The sequence below is a fragment of the Bactrocera tryoni genome, unplaced genomic scaffold (assembly GCF_016617805.1).
Source record: "Bactrocera tryoni isolate S06 unplaced genomic scaffold, CSIRO_BtryS06_freeze2 scaffold_25, whole genome shotgun sequence".
NCBI lineage: Eukaryota > Metazoa > Arthropoda > Insecta > Diptera > Tephritidae > Bactrocera > Bactrocera tryoni.
In genome coordinates, this window is record NW_024395977.1 from 9,163,230 (window position 1) to 9,183,406 (window position 20,177).

At 37.7% G+C, this 20,177-nt stretch overlaps 1 protein-coding gene across 1 annotated transcript; it reads right to left on the reverse strand.

Moving 5' to 3' along the window:
- Positions 1 to 8,808: 8,808 nt before the first annotated feature.
- On the reverse strand, positions 8,809 to 10,074 carry LOC120780610 (putative nuclease HARBI1). Its single transcript, XM_040112868.1, has 5 exons — positions 9,893 to 10,074; positions 9,422 to 9,823; positions 9,236 to 9,365; positions 8,946 to 9,154; positions 8,809 to 8,884 (listed from the first exon to the last, which is right to left on the reverse strand). The coding sequence occupies exons 2-5, from the start codon at positions 9,587 to 9,589 to the stop codon at positions 8,879 to 8,881; spliced, it is 513 nt and encodes a 170-aa protein (XP_039968802.1). The 5' UTR covers positions 9,590 to 9,823; positions 9,893 to 10,074; the 3' UTR covers positions 8,809 to 8,878.
- Positions 10,075 to 20,177: the final 10,103 nt, after the last annotated feature.

Below are 20,177 nucleotides of genomic sequence, written 5' to 3' on the forward strand. Positions count from 1 at the left end.
ATCCACGGCCATTTTTTTCTAAAGTGTTCCTATTTCCAGTATTCAATAGCACCACTTCGAGCGATGAAAAGGCCTTGAGAAGAGCGTCCCCTCATTTGTTCGTACTAGCACTTCCCCAGTCCACAGCCCATGCGTTAAGCGTTAAAATCGCCTACCACGTTATTCGTAGTTGTTAGGATTTCCTGTACCAGGTCATCCAAAATCCTCTCAAACGCGCTTTGCGGGACACTCGGTGGTATATAGCAGCTATAAAAGTTGATTCCACAGATCCTGGCTCGTGTGAAGTAGGGCTTTCCTAATAGTGGCTTTTCATGGAAAGCTTTGCCTCCACATGCCCATATGGCAGCTTTGCGGGTGGTGTCTGAAGCCCATGTGGCGTTGTCTATGTTTTTGTACTGTTCGCAAAGTATTGCTACGTCCACCTTCTCTTCAAAGACGGTTTGCTGAAGCAAATCTTGCGCCGCTTCGCAATGATTCAGGTTTAGCTGTATAACTTTCATTTGTTGAATTTTTTTATGCTTCCTGATATAGAGGGCATCTTTTACTACCTATTTGGTGGTTTGAGTTTTCCCTTCCCCTGCTCTTGCAAGCACCACAAGAGGGAGCCTTGTCGCACGTCTGTGTGAAGTGCCTTTTTCGCCACATCTTAGACAGCACTTGCTCTTATCGTCCGAAATTTTACATGCTGCTGCCAGATGCCCATATTCCAAGCACCTGAAACACCTTTTTAAATTAGGTTTCTCTCTTAACCTGCAGACTACCCAGCCTATCCTTATTTTTCGCTCATCTAGCAGTATCCTTGCTTCCAGCGCAGGGAGGCTTACTACCGCTACCTGTGTACCGGCATATGCCGCCCTGAGGTTTTTTATCGCACTCACATCAAAATTATTTAGTTTTTTCACCTGCTTCCGCATAGCTTCCGAAATGTTCTCTTTGGTTGTGATTTCGTCAGGGTCCCGAATTTCTACTGTGACTTCGTGGGTAAGCGCTTTGATTTGAGCCTGGTCTTCTAACAGTTTTCTTATTTCGCCCCTTAGTTCGCTCGTATTTTCCATTTGGGTTTCTTTGAGTTCCAGCAATATTTCACCTTTGGCTGTCTTCCGAATACGCGATACATTTTCCCCGAGTTTCTGCAGATTTTCTTCTTTTGTCACCTTCATAAGGATGTCTCTATAGGACATATCTCCAGAGCGCGCTATGACTATAGCATCGGGCCGTGGGGGTGGCTTTCGGTCAATTTTTTTGTGGCTTGCGCTTGACGCTTACCCAGCCGTCATCTTTTTTTCTTCTTTTCTGGATTTATCAGGGCTATTTCATGATGTCTCTTTGATCTCCGCTTGCTGGTTTTTCGGTGCCTCTTCGTGCTTCGTTTTATTCCTTTTAATCGGTGTTTTCCGTTTGGGCTGAATTTCCTCGCGCGGCCTTTTTGGTGTTGGTCCGTGTTTGCGGTTCTGAGCTGTACCTTCCGTCTTGCTTCTATCATTCTTGTGTGCTCCTCCAGGGCTTTTGAATATAGCTTTGCTATAGAACTAAGCATGTCTCTCATTATTTAGAGACCGCTGCGGCGGTCAGTCAGTCTTTTTATGGCACTTCCTAGTTCAGAGAAGTAGTCCCCGGGATGTTGTGCTACTTTGGCTTGAGGTGTACTATCCTCGCTCGCACCGGTTTACTGATTATGGGCGTCTGATTGGGCGATCAAGCTATCCTCGATACACGTTTGAATGGATCTACTTCCGTATTTGGGGTCCTCACAGTCAGATCTGCCTCTGATGTAGATTTTTCAGCATGGCTACTCATTAAAATTCCGCTTTCAGTAAGAGTGAAGAGTTCAAGGGACTCCCAGTATGCTGCGTCGTGTACCGGTCAGGTAGATTTAATCAGCCGCACCTAACATGGTGAACAGACGCTGACCAGGAAGTCGCCCATTATGGATCCGTTGGGCCTGGATTTTTTTATTACACAAAGGGCATGTTGCGGGAGACACATATTTCAAAGGGGCGGTGTCGATTCGCCCACTGTCACAGGAGTTTCAACGGTCTTGCTGGCTTTTATACCGCAACCTCTACTCCCCCCGCTTCTCGTCGGGGATTGCTTATTCGTTTAAACTTATTTCGCAACTAACCTGCTACTACAGGCCGTCTGGCTATCCGCGACCTGCCGACCCCCTCGGTCGCTTAAAGCTCAGCGACGGTGACTATTCCCCTTGGAAATTTAAAGTCCCACCGGGACTGTGTGTCGTGTATGGCGTTGAGTGCGCACAAAATCTCATTTCTCTCGTGTCGCCGAACAGTGAAGATCACGGACCAGGGATAATGGGATGCCCAACTTATTCCAGTGTGAGAGCGTTTCAAAATAAGCGTTTTTTATAACATTTTCCATTATGGCCAGATAGAACCAAAAAAGAATTTTTGAACATTTAAATTAAAACACCCAACATTTGTTTCGATTGCAAATTATTCTCTCGTGTCGTGGAGGGAAAGAAATAATAGATTCAAGCGAAATCTCTAGGCTTTATAGTTTTATATGTATTTGAACATCTTTCACAAATTTTTTGGATACGAAATATTTGATATTCTGCCTTTGGGAAGCAGTTGTCCAATGCATCTCGCATGTGCATTTTTCGGACGGCGGGCAGGATGCAGGTCGCAATTTCTATCGGAAACAAAAAATTCAAAAAGATTCATATTTCTTAATAATTTATCTTCTAGTTAAACTAAGAAAATTCCAAAACAAAGTGTAACATTTTACAATTGTTTTAAAAATTGAATAAATAGTGGCTTTTGACCAAAAAAAATTTTACTTTATGTTGTTTAAAAATATGTTAAAACTTGACTTTTCTTAATTTTTTTTTAGTTTAAATAGAATATAATTTTATGCCAATGATAATAAACTTTGCCCTAATTACATACGACGTTTAGTTTTTATTTCTATCCTGCCCGCCAATTAAGAATAATCGTAAAATGAAAAACCGAGAAATCGCGCTTCAAAGTTTTCGCTTTTTGCCCAAGCGCTCATACATACTATATCTGTTAGACGCTCGGCAACTATTTCCCTTCTAGCTTCTACAATATTTCGAATTCCAATCTATAACCTTGGGGAAATATTGTTATGCTATGTTCGGACCGACAACGAAAACTTGTTTTCGTGGGAAAAACTGGGTTTCGCACGAAAACTTGCGTTTTCGTCCATGTAAAATCTGTACATTCCACTCATTATAATCGGTGCCTGCTCTAGTTTAATCGATGTTTTTGGAAGACATATTTTGCCGGCCCTAAATTGTCACTTGATATTTGTTTACATTCCATATAAAAAACAGCTGTCGCTTGATATTCTCATATTAGGGGGACTCTCTTGCTCTTGCAAAACCTTGGACGGTGCAGAAATTGCAGAATTTTCCTCTTGGTGCAACGGCACAACAACAAAAACACGCAGAAAATTATTTGCAATGGCTATAAATATGTCAGACCAAACCCCACGTTTATTTTCGTGCCGTCATATATCACTAGATTCTGCAATGGGTGCTATCTTGGCCTTGCATATTTCGGTATAGGATTTTTGCATTTTGTGTCATCGTGCGATCTTGCAAGAGCAAGAGAATGCCGCTATTGATAGTTGTCAGTGAAAACTCAACGAAAACACACATTGTCGGTCCGAACGACTTAGATTCCACAACATATAAATGTGTTTTCAAAATGTTTTCAATGTCGGTCCGAACATAGTATTAGATAAGTTTTAAAGAGATTTAAGCAAAAAAAAAATCGATTGTTTGAAGCTTCTAAAGCAGACTTCCCCCTTGATAAAGATTTCGTAACGGAATTTATTGATCTTATAAAAAATTAATTGCCAATTCGACAAACGAAAAGTGATAAATGTAAAAATAAAATTGAGAAAAATAAAAGTTGGAATAACTTATTAACGAAATACAAAGAAATCGATAAAAGTGCTACATTAGAAATAAATTCGAAGAAATGTTCCGCTTGCCTGTCGCACATTTTCACTGTGTGAAGAACGAACGCAAAATGGATTTGTGTGTCGTGTATGGGCGAAACGAATTCACACAGATCGAACGCACATGTGTGTCGTGTATGGGCCCTATAAGCAGTCCCTAGTCACTATTTGAGACATTTTGAGGTAAAGTCTCAATTTGGGGCTAGTTACTATTCACTAAATACTATGTTCAGACCGCCCTGTTTTCGTCCATGTAAAATCTGTCAAACGAAAACACATTCAGGGGTTTTATGGAATCTGATAGTTGTCGGAATCAGAATTGAAACCGATCACCGAACCGAGCAGTAGGTGTTCGAAATCGAATTATTTTATTGTTACGAATTGATTTATCTTTATTTATATAGGAGAAAACATAAGAATAAAGTACGAAATGTCATAATTTCGAGTTTTGGGGAAAAATGCGGATATTTAAGGGGAGCCTACTTTAGAGGCTTAAAAAATGGATTTCTTGAGGTTTTTTTTGGAGGGGAAGAAATAATTGATTGAAGCGAAATTTTTGGGTTTATAGTTTTATATATTTCAACATCACCCGAAAATTTTTTGGATACGAATTCTTTGATATTCTCTCTTAGGGAAGCAATTGCCCGATGCGTCTCGCGTGTGCATTTGTCGGACGGCGGGCAGTATGAAGGTCGCAATTTCTATGGGAAACAAAAAATTCAAAGATATTCATATTTGTTAAAAATGTACGTTCAAGTTAAACTACGAAAATTAAAAAAAAGAGTGTATAAATCTCAAATTTTTAAAAATTTGAAAAAAAAGAAGTTTTTGAACTAGTAACCCTTCTAGCTTCGACAATATTTCAAATTCCCATCTATAACTTTAGGGGCATATTCTTAGATAATTTTTAAAAAGATTTGAAAAAAATTAAATTTTTCTCTTGCTCTTGCAAAACCTTGGACGGTGCAGAAATTGCAGAATTTTCCTTTTGGTGCAACGGCACAACAACAAACACATGCATAAAAATATTTGCAGTGGCTGTTAAGTATGTCAGACCAAAACCCATGTTCATTTTCGTGCCGCCATATATCACTAGATTCTGCAATGGGTGCTTTCTTGGCTTTGCATATTTCGGTATAGGATTTTTGCATTTTGTGTCATCGTGCAATCTTGCAAGAGCAAGAGAAGCCCCCTATTCACAGTTGTCAGTGAAAACTCATCGAAAACACACATTGTCGGTCCGAATGACTTAGATTCCACAACTCACAAATGTGTTTTCAAAATGTATTTAATGTCGGTCCGAACATAGTAAAACAGTATCTAGCGTTAGTCTCAAAATATTAACGCAAATTTGAGACCTGGGGGGTTACTCTGTAAGGCGTTGCGCAAGTGAAAACCCTCGTTAATGAAAAAAAGCAACTCTGTAAGGTGACAAGCGCATTGGAAATTGCGTTTTGCGATTTTATTTTTACTCCTTCGCAATGGCAGCACTCTGTATTGCGTAAACGAGTGTCAAATCTGTGCGTTTAACGAAATTTTGATTCGATATGAAACTGGCAAGCGCAACGGACAAAAAATGTAAGTTTATAAGGCATATTTGTAGTTTTAATTAAAAAAAAATATTTAACAGGGAACATTCTAAAAATAAACAAAGAAACCCAACACAATTCGAAATTTTAATTAATTATATGAAAACACATGCGGAACTTTCCAAAGGACAACTGAAAACTGTGGACGTGAAAAATGCTGCAAATAATTTATGGAAAGAGTTGGTATGCCACCTTAGTGCTGCGGGGCCACCATCGCGCCATGTTTTGAAATGGGAAAAGCTAAACAAGATTAATTATAAATGATTTTTGAAGCACATATTACTTAATTATTTAAAGGCTTGTTCGGATTATAAAACCCATTTGAAAGCAAAAATGCGGCGGAACAAACTAAGTATCTCTGGAACTGGTGGTGGTCCCCAAGTCATTGCTCCTTAACACCTTTGGAGGAGCAGGTTAGTGAGCTTCTGGCAATGGAAATATCCGTCAGTGGAATAAGCGGCGACTTTAACGCCAAAGTGGGCAAAGAAGGTATCTTTGGCACTACGGTCGGTAAATTCAGCCTCCACGAGGAAACTTCCCCAAATGGGTTGAGGCTGATTGACTTCGCCGGGGCCCGAAATATGGTTATCTGTAGTACTAGATTCCAGCATAAGAAGATTCATCAAGCTACCTGGCTGTCTCCGGATCGGAAAACTACCAACCAGATCTATCATGGTGTGATAGACGGAAGACACGTCTCCAGTGTTTTATCTTGTTGCAGCCAAGATTCGCACCCGGCTCTGTGCAGCAAAAAACGCACGCCTACAAACACAAGGAAGGTTCGACGTCGAGAAGCTGCAATCACAACAGACAGCCGAACGATTTTCTACTCGGCTTGCACTCCTGCTCTCTGAGAGCACTCGTCAACAACTCGGTATAAGGGAACTGTGGGACGGCATTTCAAATTCCTTACGTACAGCTGCAACCGAAGCCATTGGTTTTCGAAAAGTGCAAAAGAACAGCTGGTACGACGAGGAGTGCCGTGTCGCAGCGGAGAGAAAACAGACTGCCTACCTCGCAACGTTACGATCGACCACAACACGTGGGGGATGGGATAGATACCGAGAGTTGAAAAGGGAAGCGAGACGCATTTGTAAGAAATTTGTAAAGAAAGAGGCTGAAGTGCGTGAGTACGAAGAGCTTGATGAGCTGGCCGACAGGGGTAATGCTCGAAAATTCTACGAAAAAATGCGGCGGTTTACAGAAGGTTTCAAGTCCGGAGCCTACTCTTATAGAATCCCCAAAGGTGATCTAGTGACCGATGCCCAGAGCATACTGAAATTATGGAGGGAACACTTCTCCAGCCTGCTGAATGGCAGTGAACGCACAACGCCAGGAGAAGGCGAACCCGATTCCCCAATCGATGACGATGGAGCAGACGTTCCATTGCCCGACCATGAAGAAGTTCGAATAGCAATTGCCCACCTGAAGAACAACAACGCGGCAGGGGCCGACGGATTGCCGGCCGAGCTATTCAAACACGGCTGCGAAGAACTGATAAGGAGCATGCATCAGCTTCTTTGTAAAATATGGTCGGACGAAAGCATGCCCAACGATTGGAATTTAAGTGTGCTATGCCCAATCCATAAAAAAGGAGACCCCACAATCTGCGCCAACTACAGCGTATTGTGTGAAAGATTAAAGCCCACCGTCAACAAACTGATTGGACCTTATCAGTGTGGCTTCAGACCTGGAAAATCAACAACCGACCAGATATTCACCATGCGCCAAATCTTGGAAAAGACCCGTGAAAGAAGAATCGACTCTTCGTCGATTTCAAAGCTGCTTTCGACAGCACGAAAAGGAGCTGCCTTTATGCCGCGATGTCTGAATTTGGTATCCCCGCAAAACTAATACGGCTGTGTAAACTGACGTTGAGTAACACCAAAAGCTCCATCAGGATCGGGAAGGCTCCTCCGAGCCGTTCGATGCCAAACGAGGTTTCTGATAAGGCGACTCCCTATCGTGCGACTTCTTCAATCTGCTGCTGGAGAAAATAGTTCGAGCTGCAGAACTTAGTAGACAAGGTACAATCTTTTATAAGAGTGTACAGCTGCTGGCGTATGCCGATGATATTAATATCATCGGCCTCAACACCCGCGCCGTTGGTTCTGCTTTCTCCAGACTGGACAAGGAAGCAAATCAAATGGGTCTGGTAGTGAACGAGGGCAATACGAAATATCTCCTGTCATCAAACAAACAGTCGTCGCACTCGCGACTTAGCTCTCACATCACTGTTGACAGTCATAACTTTGAGGTTGTAGATAATTTCGTCTCTTGGAACCAGCGTAAACACCACCAACAATGTCAGCCTAGAAATCCAACGCAGGATTGCTCTTGCCAACAGGTGCTACTTCGGACTGAGTAGGCAATTAAGAAGCAAAGTCCTCTCTCGACAAACAAAAGCTAAACTCTATAAGTCGCTCATAATTCCCGTCCTGCTGTATGGTGCAGAGGCTTGGGCGATGACAACAACCGATGAGTCGACATCATATATGGATATGTATACACATGTGCAAGAGACTAAAGCTTTATATCATTAATGTGAATTTTAATCAAATAAATGTGAAAAATTAAAAAGTTTACTTTATTAAATAGTGTTATATGTTTATAAAGATCATACTGTTTTTTATTTGATCCCTTAAACGTTTAGCATTATTGGTTTCATTCGCATTTCCTATGGTTTCAGCAGGGATAATGGGATGCCCAACTTATTCCAGTGTGAGAGCGCCTCAAAATAAGCGTTTTTTTATAACATTTTCCATTATGGCCAGATCGAACAAAACAAGAATTTTTGGGCATTTTAAATTAAAACACCCAACATTTATTACGATTGCAAATTATTATATATTGGACTTTTAATATGTATGTATATGACGAAACTACTTAAATCCTTTTTTATGATTTTATGGTATATTAAAACAACTGACTTTTGATTTTTCAATACTTAATAAGGTGAATTAAGCTTGTTAGTTCTCAATTATCAAATGTTGTTAATCATTTATAATTGAAAATTAATTCTATTATGCATCAAATTACAAAACGTTTCATGAAATATATTTAAATTTCGCATTTTCTTTGATTTTCATTGTTTTAAATTTTTATAAGCGATCTTGAACAGCGGCAACAAATTCCTCCGTTTACATATTTTTTTGGTAAGATTTCAATCTGGCCATCGCTCGTTTCCAATTGCTAAACGTCAGAACTTCCCCAATCCAGTCAACTGTCATAGTTTAGGTGGTTTTGACGTTTAGCAATTGTTCTCTCACTTCCAGTGAGAGAGGAGTTGGACATCTCTTTATCTCTGGTTTCAGTATAACTAGCATCGACTTCTCCAACTTCTATTGCTATATTGGCAGGTGATTCCACATTAAAAAGAGTGCAAATATTATGAAGAGCACAACATACGTTCAAAATTTGCACCACTTTTTCTAAGGCATATTGTAGTTCTCTAGCAGCTAAAAGGCATCGGAACCGCGCTCTTAATACTCTAAATACTCGTTCGATAAGGGATCTGGCTTTTGAAAATTTGACGTTGTAGTAACTTTCAGCAGAGTTTTCAGCAGCATTTCTGTATAGAGTTAAAAGCCATCTCTCAAGCGGATATCCAGAGTCGCCTGTAAGAAAAAAATTAAGTTAGCAAAATGATTGATGCACACTCGTATAATAGCTAACGAGTAAAATTAACGAATGCTCACCATGAATGCGAATTCTTATTTCTCCATTCACATAGTTGCTTTGTAAATATTGGCGCTCGCTTGACAAATTCCAAACATGTGAATTATGACACGCCCCAGCAAACCGACCGTTAACGGCTTTTATTATCATCTTATGAAACAATATTTATAAAAAAACAAAGATAAATTAAAAAACAATTGCCTTACCACCATAGCGTTTATACTATGCTTTAATTTCCTATTGAAATATAAATGCTCATTCACTGCCGGTCGTATCATTTGCATGTGAGTACTATCCACCACTCCAATTACTCCTGGAATTCCAGACATTGAGTAAAAAGCTCGTTTCGCTTCATTTTTCTCCTCTGAAGACATTGCAAAACTTATGTGTTTTTACAAACTTCAAACACACACACGCTGTTTGTTGAGCTAGTCCTGTATGGTCCAAATTACTGTTGATACCCTCCCTGCGCCAAATATTTTAAAGTTGCCGCTAATTTCACAATTTCGGGTATTTCTGTAGACCTGCGTGGAGTTTTTAGCTCACTACTTATGCTATCCAACACATATTTGAATGGTTCCTTGCTTAAGCGAAAGTTTTGCACGAAACTATTTACGAGTAGAAGCACAAACAAGTTTAAAGAATTACATACATTACACTTTATCATTCAAACCTACCTTTTTCACTAAGACTCCTCACATTAGACTTGTCCCTAATAATTGTCCGCTCAACTCGTTCATCTTTTGTGTTTTCCTCCTATAACACAACGGAATCCATATCCACACCTTTTTTATTAATTTAAAATTACATTTATATAAAACTTTTCAAATTTAATTATGTTTGCCTGTCAATTTTCTACAATTTTTCACTTTTTTGTTATTGATTTTGTTTTCATTCTTTTTCATTTCGGTCAGTAATGTCAACTACACTGGAAATATGTCAACGGGAAAACAGTGCAATGCAAAAGTGTTACAGAGTACCGATTGCCCTTCGCAACGCAATTCACTTTCGCAACGCATTGCTATTCGTAACGCCTTACAGAGTAACCCCCCTGATAGTTAGCAGATGTCGTTTTTTTTATATTTTGTAAGCAACTCAAACACGAAAAGGTTAAAAATAAATCAATTTTACATAAATTTCGTAAATATTATGAAATAAGGTCAACATATTTTATTATTTTTATTGGTAATAATGAGGTGTTAGAGGATATAAAATACAAAGTATTAAATTAATTTAAGTGTTAAATTAATTAAAAAAAAAAAAAACGTTCTTCAAAGAAATTTAAAAACCTCATATAAAAAAACGCTTAAGAAATGGTAAATAAATTTTCCTGCGGTAAAATTTCTTACGCTAGTATACAGCTCTAAAGAAATCTAGTACTAATAATAAGTAAAAATGCGTATTTGCCAATTCAGGTTTTTGCGAAAAAACAATTAATCAACAATTGTTTCTTGAAGGAAATTCAAAGTAATCGTTAAATTCATCCTAAATTAGTTAATATCATTATTATGAAGTATGTATACTTAGTTTTAAAACGTTGTATAAAACTTACCAATCATTAACCCCATTTCTTAAATCGCAATGAAAATATTTATGTTACTACACTCATACATACATACACATTAAGCACAAAAGGCGTGTTTTATTTGTCCAGAAAATTAAGCTATTAGCTTATTTTGTGTGTAAGACTTAGGCAACATAATTATCTTGGCTTGTCATAAACTATCATAGCTTGTCTATTGAACTAGCCGCAGTTCATCAGTTCAGCCAGTTCATCCCTTTTTTGTCATTCACAATAGATAGGCATTTTCCAAAAAAAAGTAGTTGGCAATAGCGAGGAACCTCATTTTGACAGATGAAAATGTAAACAAACAAAAATTACAGGTTTTTGGATGAATATTGAGTTAAAATTAAGAGAAATATGAACACTTGTTTTCAGTTTTTTGTATTCGAGACCTCAAATAAATAAAATAAATATATTTGTAAAGTATATTAATATTCTCTTTAAAAATTTGAAATTTCAAACTAAATTGTATCTCAGCTGATTGTTCTTGTCTGCATTGGCAACACAATTCGAAAATATGAAATAAGCTAAGTGCGTTTTATTTGTCCCTGATTTAACTATTGACAGAGAACGTATAATATAGAGAAGGTTCACCGCGTTGCCAAATTTACGATATTTAATTTTTTGGAGGGTACTCTTTTCTATAGTGGATTTCACCACAAAAAAATGGGTACTCTTTTCTATTAGCGGATTTCACCAATATTTAACAGGAGGGTCGAAAATAGCAGAATTTGAGCATTTTCAGTGTTAAATGAGAAAAATGATGCTAATTTCAATGTACGCTTACAGAAGTATGTACATGTGTGCAATTTGACCCATTTAATGAAGAATTCCATTAAATCTTTTGATATGTATAATAAAGTCATATTTGTATTATTACTTAAATATTTAAATAATATAATTATAAATCATATATGTAGGTTTCTTAAGTTATATACGTATTATATATATTATGTATTTATATATGTATTTATTTGCTTTGGGCATTAGTTTATAAATTTGTCTACACGCAACTTTGTATGTAAATATATACAACCATTGTTTCATACAAAATCTGTTGGTAGAAAATCTGAGCTGTGCCGAAAAAAAATAAGCCAATGGCCGCTGATTGTCACCGCTTCCCTTGCCGCTGTACAGCTCCGCCTACAAACCAGCGTAAATATGTAGGTTTGTGCGTGAGCTTGCATACATATCGACGCAGCTGCGTAAAAATATTTCAGTTATTTTGTTAAAAATAAAAATATATTATGGTATACTTAATAGCCCTGACAGACGAGCAAATTAATGCGCCTTAAGCAACGCTAATGCGCATTGAAATTTTATGGTGACAGACGGCAGACGTGTGCATTTGGACAGCTGATAGTGAAATTTGTTTATTTATTTAAAAAAAAGTGAAATAAAAGTGTGCGAAAAAGAGAAGAATATTGGAAAACTGTGCGTTGTTTATTTTCTGCCATCTAAAAATATTAAAATTTGTTTTTGTTAATATACTTGCACATAATTTAATTAGCAATATAAAAACTGTTTACCTCTGAAGCTGTAAACACAAACAAGGCGGCAGATTTCAAGCGAAATCTGTCAAACAATAGCAGAAACTAGCTATTTTTGGGCAGTGTTGCCTACTCAAATTTAGTAAATTCAGCCAAATTCACTAAATTTTTGTGCATTACAAACTTGCATTAACATGGGTCAAATGCTCTAGTAAATGTAAATTAAGCCCGCTAATGCATATTAGCGCCGTCGTCTGTCAGGGCTATAAAACAATAACTTCTATATTTCAAAAAACAAACCGTGAGAAGCAGCAAGATATATTCTGTTAAGAGTGATGAGGGATGGATTTGATTTTCATTTAAGTGGAGTACTACTTAACCGGGATTGACTGTACACATAAATCAGAGAAATATTGATTATTTTCTTTGAAATATTTTTTCACTTGAAAATCGACAAATAAACTATATTGTCAATTTTATTCTAATATATTTTAATACTTATATTTGCGGGGTTGTCACTTTTTTCTTCTCATACATTTCAGAAATATATTCAATTTATAAATTTTAGCTTTTGAAATCGTTGCGAAAAGACGCTTGTAGGCAAGGCATGCTCGGGGAGATGTAATGGCGTCTGCTTTTATGAATGAATCGAATATGATTTTTAAAAGTACGTTTGCGTTCATGAATGCAAATTTTGTTGTTGTGTAATTTACTATAAATTTTGACGTCGGCAATTTGGTTGCCATATAGGTTTCTGATGCTTTTTCAAACGATTGTTGTTTTTGTAGAACAATATTTGCAATTTTGCGGGTGACATATCTACATGTGAACGGATATATGTAAGTATGTATGTTGTGTATGCATTTTTGGTGTGGGAATGTCATACGCACATATTTACATACATGTGTACGCATATAAGTATGTATGATGATGTTTGATACGATTGTTGTTTTTCCAGAAGAATGTTTGTATTTTTTGATTTACATGCGTACGCATATATTATTTGTGTGAGAATGTCATACGTACATACATACATACATATGTGTGTACGTACATAAAAAGAAGCGCGCGAGTTATGGTTTACAAAATAAAAAGCTTCGGCCTTTTTTGACAACCGTATTTATTGAAGTGAATCTTAAGACTAACTAAATTTTCAGTCCTTATTAGTTAACATACTCCTTATTCTAATGCTAACTGTACATTCTTAGTTAGTTCGCTTCTAATATTAGGCTTAACTGTATTATCGTTCGACATTAGCTTATTTACTTATATATACTTATTTATATATATATGTATGTATATATTTATGTTTTTAGTTGAGTTGGCGTTAGCATACCCGAAATACGCTCACTCTCTTATTCCACAACTAAGCCTAATGTGGAACCTAATTTTATGTTAGTAAGCTATTAAGCATTTACTATATACATACATAAGTATATATTATTACAAGGTGTTTAGAGTATAGGAATGTAACTCGCGCTTGATAGTATCTTGGTTTGAAATTGATTTGTACTTAGATACATACATATCTGCAGGATAGATGCGTATGAAAGTTTTAAATGATAAAAGATGTGATTTACATATATTATTATTCTAATATATTATGTTTTTAGGATATTACGATAATATAGTATATCATATATGTATATAGCATATATACATTTATATGAAATTATATTATATTATCAAGGATAAGAAATATTTAAAAAGTAGCTCGTTTGCCCATTAACTACAAATGTTACCTTGAAAATAGCATAATTTAATAATAATGTTATCAATTTTGCATGAATTCACAAAAATTCGCAAAATGATATTCATATCAATTGATATGATTGCATGTAAACGTATAAAAATATAAGCAAAAGATCAACATACTCTGTTCACTCATCACTGTTAAAATTTCTCCTTCTGAGCCAAAAGTGGTGAAATCCACTAATAGCATTTTGTTAGCTCTTGGCAGTTCACACGCCTGTCCGCAATTGAACCTTCTCTAATACGACGTATAATAGTCCTCTGCTATTGGCTTGTGATGGTCAAATAAAACACGGCTAAAGTTTATTTTCCTTGTTTATTCTTCTATCTCTTCTAATGTGGATCATTCACAATGCGTAACCAGCTGTTGAAATTACTTGAAGAAACAATGTATTTTTTTTTCTTGAGCAGTTACTTAAGAGCTGGGTACGGACCTTTAAACGCAAATATCTCGAAAACTATAAGCTTCCCACGGCTATAACCATACATTCTTGATCAGGAGAACTTCGTCTGGCTGGGATTTAGAACAGCATCTTCCGAGTTCGGGTTTAAATTGGGTATGTACGGATTGAGAAGGTCCTCCAGCTCATGAAAATATAAATTTATGGTTGCCGCTGACTTATAGTTTTTGAAATATTTCCATTTAAAGTTCAAAAATTCAGCTATCTAAAATGCGTGTTTCTCCGATTTATTCGGAGGGGGGATTGTAATGAGTTTCTAAAATGTTCATTTTATTCTTCTCTTATTTAACGATGCAGTAACTGCTAATTATATTCCCAAGATTCGCTTCAGCAATATATTTTTAAAGATGATTTTTGGTTTATAATTAATAAAATTCTAAAAATTTCAAGGTATTGCCTTCAGTGGTTATCCTCAAACCAAAATCGCGATATAGTAACCATGGAAAGTAGCAACTTTAATGCAGTAGTATTCATCCGATATATTCCAACTTAAATCTACCCCTATGAATTCAATTTCGTTATTGCTCACGGAAGGATAAATTATTAAATGGACATAAGGTGTTAAGGTTAAGATTACGATGACGAGAGTAGTGAACCCAAAGCTGATGTGCTGCGCATACGAAAAATATTTCTTGATCACTCAAAATCAAATGAAGCTTGTTTTTTTAATGGAACAATTATGCACAAATTGCAGGATGTCGTTGTAGCTGTAACAGTTTTCTAATTCCCGCTTGGGTGGTAAGGATCAGGTTGGTTGTCATCGAGGTCATTTAACGGTAGTTCCATGGAACGTGCTCTCGGTCGTAGAAATTGGGGAAAAGAGAGTTATCGGGCAATAAGGCGTTTCTCGGGTTTCAGTACAAGGCCCGCTCGTCCGATTTTCAACATATCGGGTATTTGAAGAGTGATCAGCCACAAGTTCAGAACCTTCGTTAGGAAACTTACTTCCGTCTCGCTAAGGTGCTTTAGCGTCAACATGTTTATTCAATCTGGACCAATGGTCTTGTTAATGACACTTTAAAACTCCTCATCGATGAAAGTGAGTGGTGCGCAATCTCTTGGCATTTTGCGCAGTTGTCGGGTAACACATCGTTTGGTTTTGTCTGTCGAAGTGCAGTGTGTATAGCCGGCTAAAAAAGTCAACGCACCGGGATGAAACCAGCTGTAACAGCTACCGACTAGTGGCAGTTGTCCACAGAGATAAAGTCGGTACGCTTATCGGCCGCGATAATTATGGGCACATTTTCTGACATTGAAAAATAATATACCTGCGATCGATTTCGCCAGGTCTTAAGATAGCTCAAACAATTGCATGTGTTGCACCTAACCGAGAAGGAGTTTGGATGGAGCCTTCTAGCGTAAACACAGCAGAAAAATTCCTTCCGGGTTGGCCAATTGTCAGAAGGATGCGGAACAACCCTGTTGCTAGGAGTTGTTCCAATGATAACAAATTAAAGATAAAACTCACCGAACTAAACAGGGTTAGATCGCCGAAATAATAGCCCTTTGGCGGATCCTGCTCTTCATCTCTTCAATGGCGGTTGTTATCAAAAGTGTAGTGCAAATGACTTAAATGTTAAGCTGGTACAAACTAGATATTTATAATTCTTAAGGCAGTTTCAGGTATTATGAACACAGTATTTGTGTGAAATGAAGTAAGTCCAAATGACTGAAAGGAGCCATTCGCTTCAAAATTTAATTTTACTTAATATATGTATGTATAGCAGTTGTATCAACTTTTTATGATCAAATTATAGCTTACCAATTTCGAATTTCCCGAACAAACAAAGCTTACTAAGTACTGTTTGCAGAAAAAGTCATTTTAGTTTCGAAAGAGCCCAGGTGACTGGACAAAATTTTCTGTAATTTTATAGATTTGTGTCTATCGACTTTTTACTTTTTAGCATAAAAAAGCCACAAGTAATGCTTTTTTCTTAAACATTATGAAAAAGTTGTTCTAAAAACTTTGATAACATATAAAACTTTAATATTTTTTCAAAATAAAATTGATTTATTTTATTATATTTATATATTTTTATTTAAGTTTTATATTTATGCCTCTTTTTTTTTTATATCTTCTTTAAAGACGTAGACACCGCTTATGCCATTATAGCCGAATTAACAACACCGCGCCAGTCGCCAGCGCCGCTGTCTTTCAATTCGCTGAACTATGTCATTGTCGTCGTATATCTCATACAGCTCATCATTCCATAAAATGTGATATTCGCCGTGGCCAACGCCCAAGGGACCATAAGTCTTTCGCAGAACATTTCTCTCGAAAACTCGTAACGTCGACTCATCAGACGTCTCATCGTCCATGCCTCAGCACCATATAGCATGACGGGAATAATGAGTGTCTTATAGAGTTTCGTTTTTGTTCGTGGTTAGAAAACTTTACTTCTCAATTGCCTACTCAGTCCGGAGAAGCACCTGTTGGCAAGAGTTATTCTGCGTTGGATTTCCAGGCTGGCATTATTGGTGGTGTTGATACTGGTTCGAAAATAGACAAAATTATCTACAACTTTAAAGTCAACAGTAACGTTAGAGCCAAGTCGCGAGTTGGTTTGATGACAGGAGTAATTTCGTCTTGCCTTGCTTCCTTATCCAGTCTGTCAATGATGTCAATATCATCGTCATATGCCAGCAGCTGTACACTCTTATAGAAAATTGTATCTTCTCGTATAGCTCGGAGAGGTCCCTCCCGATCCTATTGGAGCTTTTGGTTTTGCTCAACGTCAGTTTACAAAGCGGTGGTTAAGAACTGATAAGGCATATACAACAATTTCTGTGTATGATATAGTTGGACGAAAGCATGGGCGACGATTGGAATTTAAGTGTGCTTTGCCCTTTCCAAAAAACATCTAATTATATTGAGAAATTAACGCCAAACAAAAATAGAGATTATACCCTTTGCCCTATTGTCGAATACACCCCTCAGAAAGCCAAACGGATCCTGGGCAAAAAGCAACGAAGAAAAAGCAGAAACTAATTAAAAAACTTAGTCCTTTTATGTTCCATGGTACTTTACCGCAGATGGAAGGATCGCAATATGTTGATGAAATCCCACCAGTAACAACATTTAAACCGACTTGGTGACTAGGGTGGGTCGATTCCGGACTTTTTTCGATTCGGGATTTCTAATAGTGCGGAAAAGTTGCCTTAGTACTTCCTGATTCCAATGCAACTTTTTGTTTTGAGATCGGATTGCATCTTCAACCCCAACTCCGGCCTTGAAATTTCGGAAATTCGCCTAAAATCGTGAAATTGTCTACCTAGTGCCTGAAATATGCATCTCATGGCAAAATGTATAAAACAAAAGCTATTTGTTACGTCATTTGCTACCAAAATGTTATATGTGATCATGGCCGTAGGACGAAGCGTTCCCGAGAAAGAGCGAAAAGGCGGCGCGCGCTAACCTGTATTGGTCACCCAGAACCCACCGCGTGGAGGTGGCTGCTCTTCAGGTTCCTCCCAAGCCCAACCCAACCATATGTCAGGCTTGTTTTAGTCTGAATCTATGTCAAATTTATTGATAAAATCAGATTTTGTACTAAACTTTGGCACTTGTTGCCTAGATTTCAGTGTAGAGCGTATAAAACGATCACGAGATTGGGGGCCAATAACTTTAGAAGATGCCTCTGTCACCAGTTTGACGGTTCTCTCGACTGCCACGGTGTGAGAGGGGAATTCACTAAATTTCCATACCTTTGCAGTGTCTCCCGACAGCCCTTTTATGAGTTCTTCGTTAGAAACTGAACAAAGAACTGGTGGAACAGTCAAGGTAATAGTCTTCCAGTTAATCATATCGTAATAATTATTAGCTTTGAAATTCAGCTTTGACACTTTATTACATCTAACCCTACCATTTACAGTGTCAGACTCTGCTTCTCTTGCTGCCAGAAAACGGTCAAGGGCCAACTTTCTGACTTCTATCCGTTCGTCAGTCATCATACTAAAGAGAATGTTTTTTGGAAGAGCAAAGAAAGCATTCTGTTGAATGAATGAATCGACAACCTTGCGCCGTTTAGCAGGTAAGTATCTCGACCTTTGAATTGCAGCATAGAGATGGCGCGAGCCATCTTTGATTGAACTGTTGAATCTTATTGAGAACCACAAAGGTGAGTAAACTGTAAGTATGTACTTGACCAAAATCTTTATTTCCTTTGTTGATTTGTCAGTAGAAATGTATAATCTCAGAATTCTATTTGCACAGGTGAGCCAGTGAGATTTGCACATGTTACCTGGATGCAACGACGCTAAATCTGAGGAACATTGACCGGAAATAACAGCTTCTGATATTTTATAGAGATAAGCTTGGCCTGTGCTAAGTTGTGTCGGATTAATAACCTCAGAAGGATGAAAAACTTTCAAATTTGAAGCAACAACAGGCAACTTCTCACAATCAGGGAGCAGTTTACCTATGTCGCCAGAGAATGTGTTTGGACTCTTTGAGACTCCATCTATGTGTTCGAAAAGAGTACGAAATGGAAGTTCGTTGAAATGTACAAGACAAATAACCCACTGTAATGGCCTACCTATTCTTTCTTCTAGTTTCCGAATGATTCCACCTTTCCAACCTGTGTTCGTGTTGGTGCCATCAGCACCGGCAACTTCTAGATGTTCCACATCAACTGAATTGTCTTGTAAATGTTGCCATTTAGCTTGCGTCTCATCCTCAGCTGACCCGGAAGGAGAGGTGACGTGGCCAAAGTAATGACAACCAGGTTCCGCTATAAGAGAAATATGTTCCTCTTTGACAGTGTCGCGGTAGTACTTTTCACCTTCGCTGACTTGTGTAAGTGTATTGTCTTTGCGGCCGTCAAAATACAACCCATATACAGAGTCAATACTTTCGGTGTTTTGGAGCTTAACTCCAACACTTTTTTTTGACTAATCTTGCATTTGTCAGTGACAAAGCTAGCCTGATCCTCTGTTATCAAACCTGCTGTTTTGTCATCCAGAAAAGCAGATGAAACAATCAAGGCCGCTGCTCTATCACTTACTCCAAATCTTTGGGCAGCTAAAGCAGTGTGTTCTAATACAAGTGTGTTTTGTTTGGTTTTAGAGGATGGAAGAGAAAATTCATCATCAGGATCGTTTTTGAAAGAATCCATTAGCGACGCACCTACATTGTTGTCGTCTGTATGAAAGTCTGGCTGATCTGAATGGTCACGTGTTCTAGCTGATACTTTTCTGGTAAGTGTTGATGTTGAATGACGTTTTGAAAGCTTTTCTTTACGTTAATTTTTCTTTGTAATCTTTTTTGTTTCAGGTAGATCAACACTTCAAATGCGACCAATTCTTCGGGTTCTCTGGTCCAAGAGAAATGGTTGTTCATTGATAGGAACTTTCCCTTCCTTTGGACAAGTGCAAGAAGAAAAATAAATGCATTTACAAGCAGCGATGTCAAATAATTTTCCGGCAGAAGAGACAAAGTCGTTAAGAGTCAGAAATTTCTTATGGTATGTGGTGAGCATTTGTACAACTCTGGTGTGCGAAACTCTCGGAATAGATGACTTTTTGAAAGTATTTTCAAACTTTTTTGCAACTATTTCTGTAACCTCTTTACTCCTAGGTTCATAGTTGTCGCCTCGGAGTCGCCCTATCCCTTTCAGACCTAGCTTAATCAATTGTGAGATCTGCTGTTTTTTGCCTTCAATGACGTTCAAATATTATTTTATAGCTTTGTTACCGA

Excerpts from the sequence above, each read along its gene's own strand:
- LOC120780610 (XM_040112868.1), bottom strand. The coding sequence starts at position 9,589 with ATGTCTTCAGAGGAGAAAAATGAAGCGAAACGAGCTTTTTACTCAATG. Across the intron at positions 9,366-9,421 it reads ATAGTATAAACGCTATGGTG|ATGATAATAAAAGCCGTTAA; the intron begins GTAAGGCAATTG and ends TTGTTTCATAAG. Across the intron at positions 9,155-9,235 it reads AATAAGAATTCGCATTCATG|GCGACTCTGGATATCCGCTT; the intron begins GTGAGCATTCGT and ends TTTTTCTTACAG.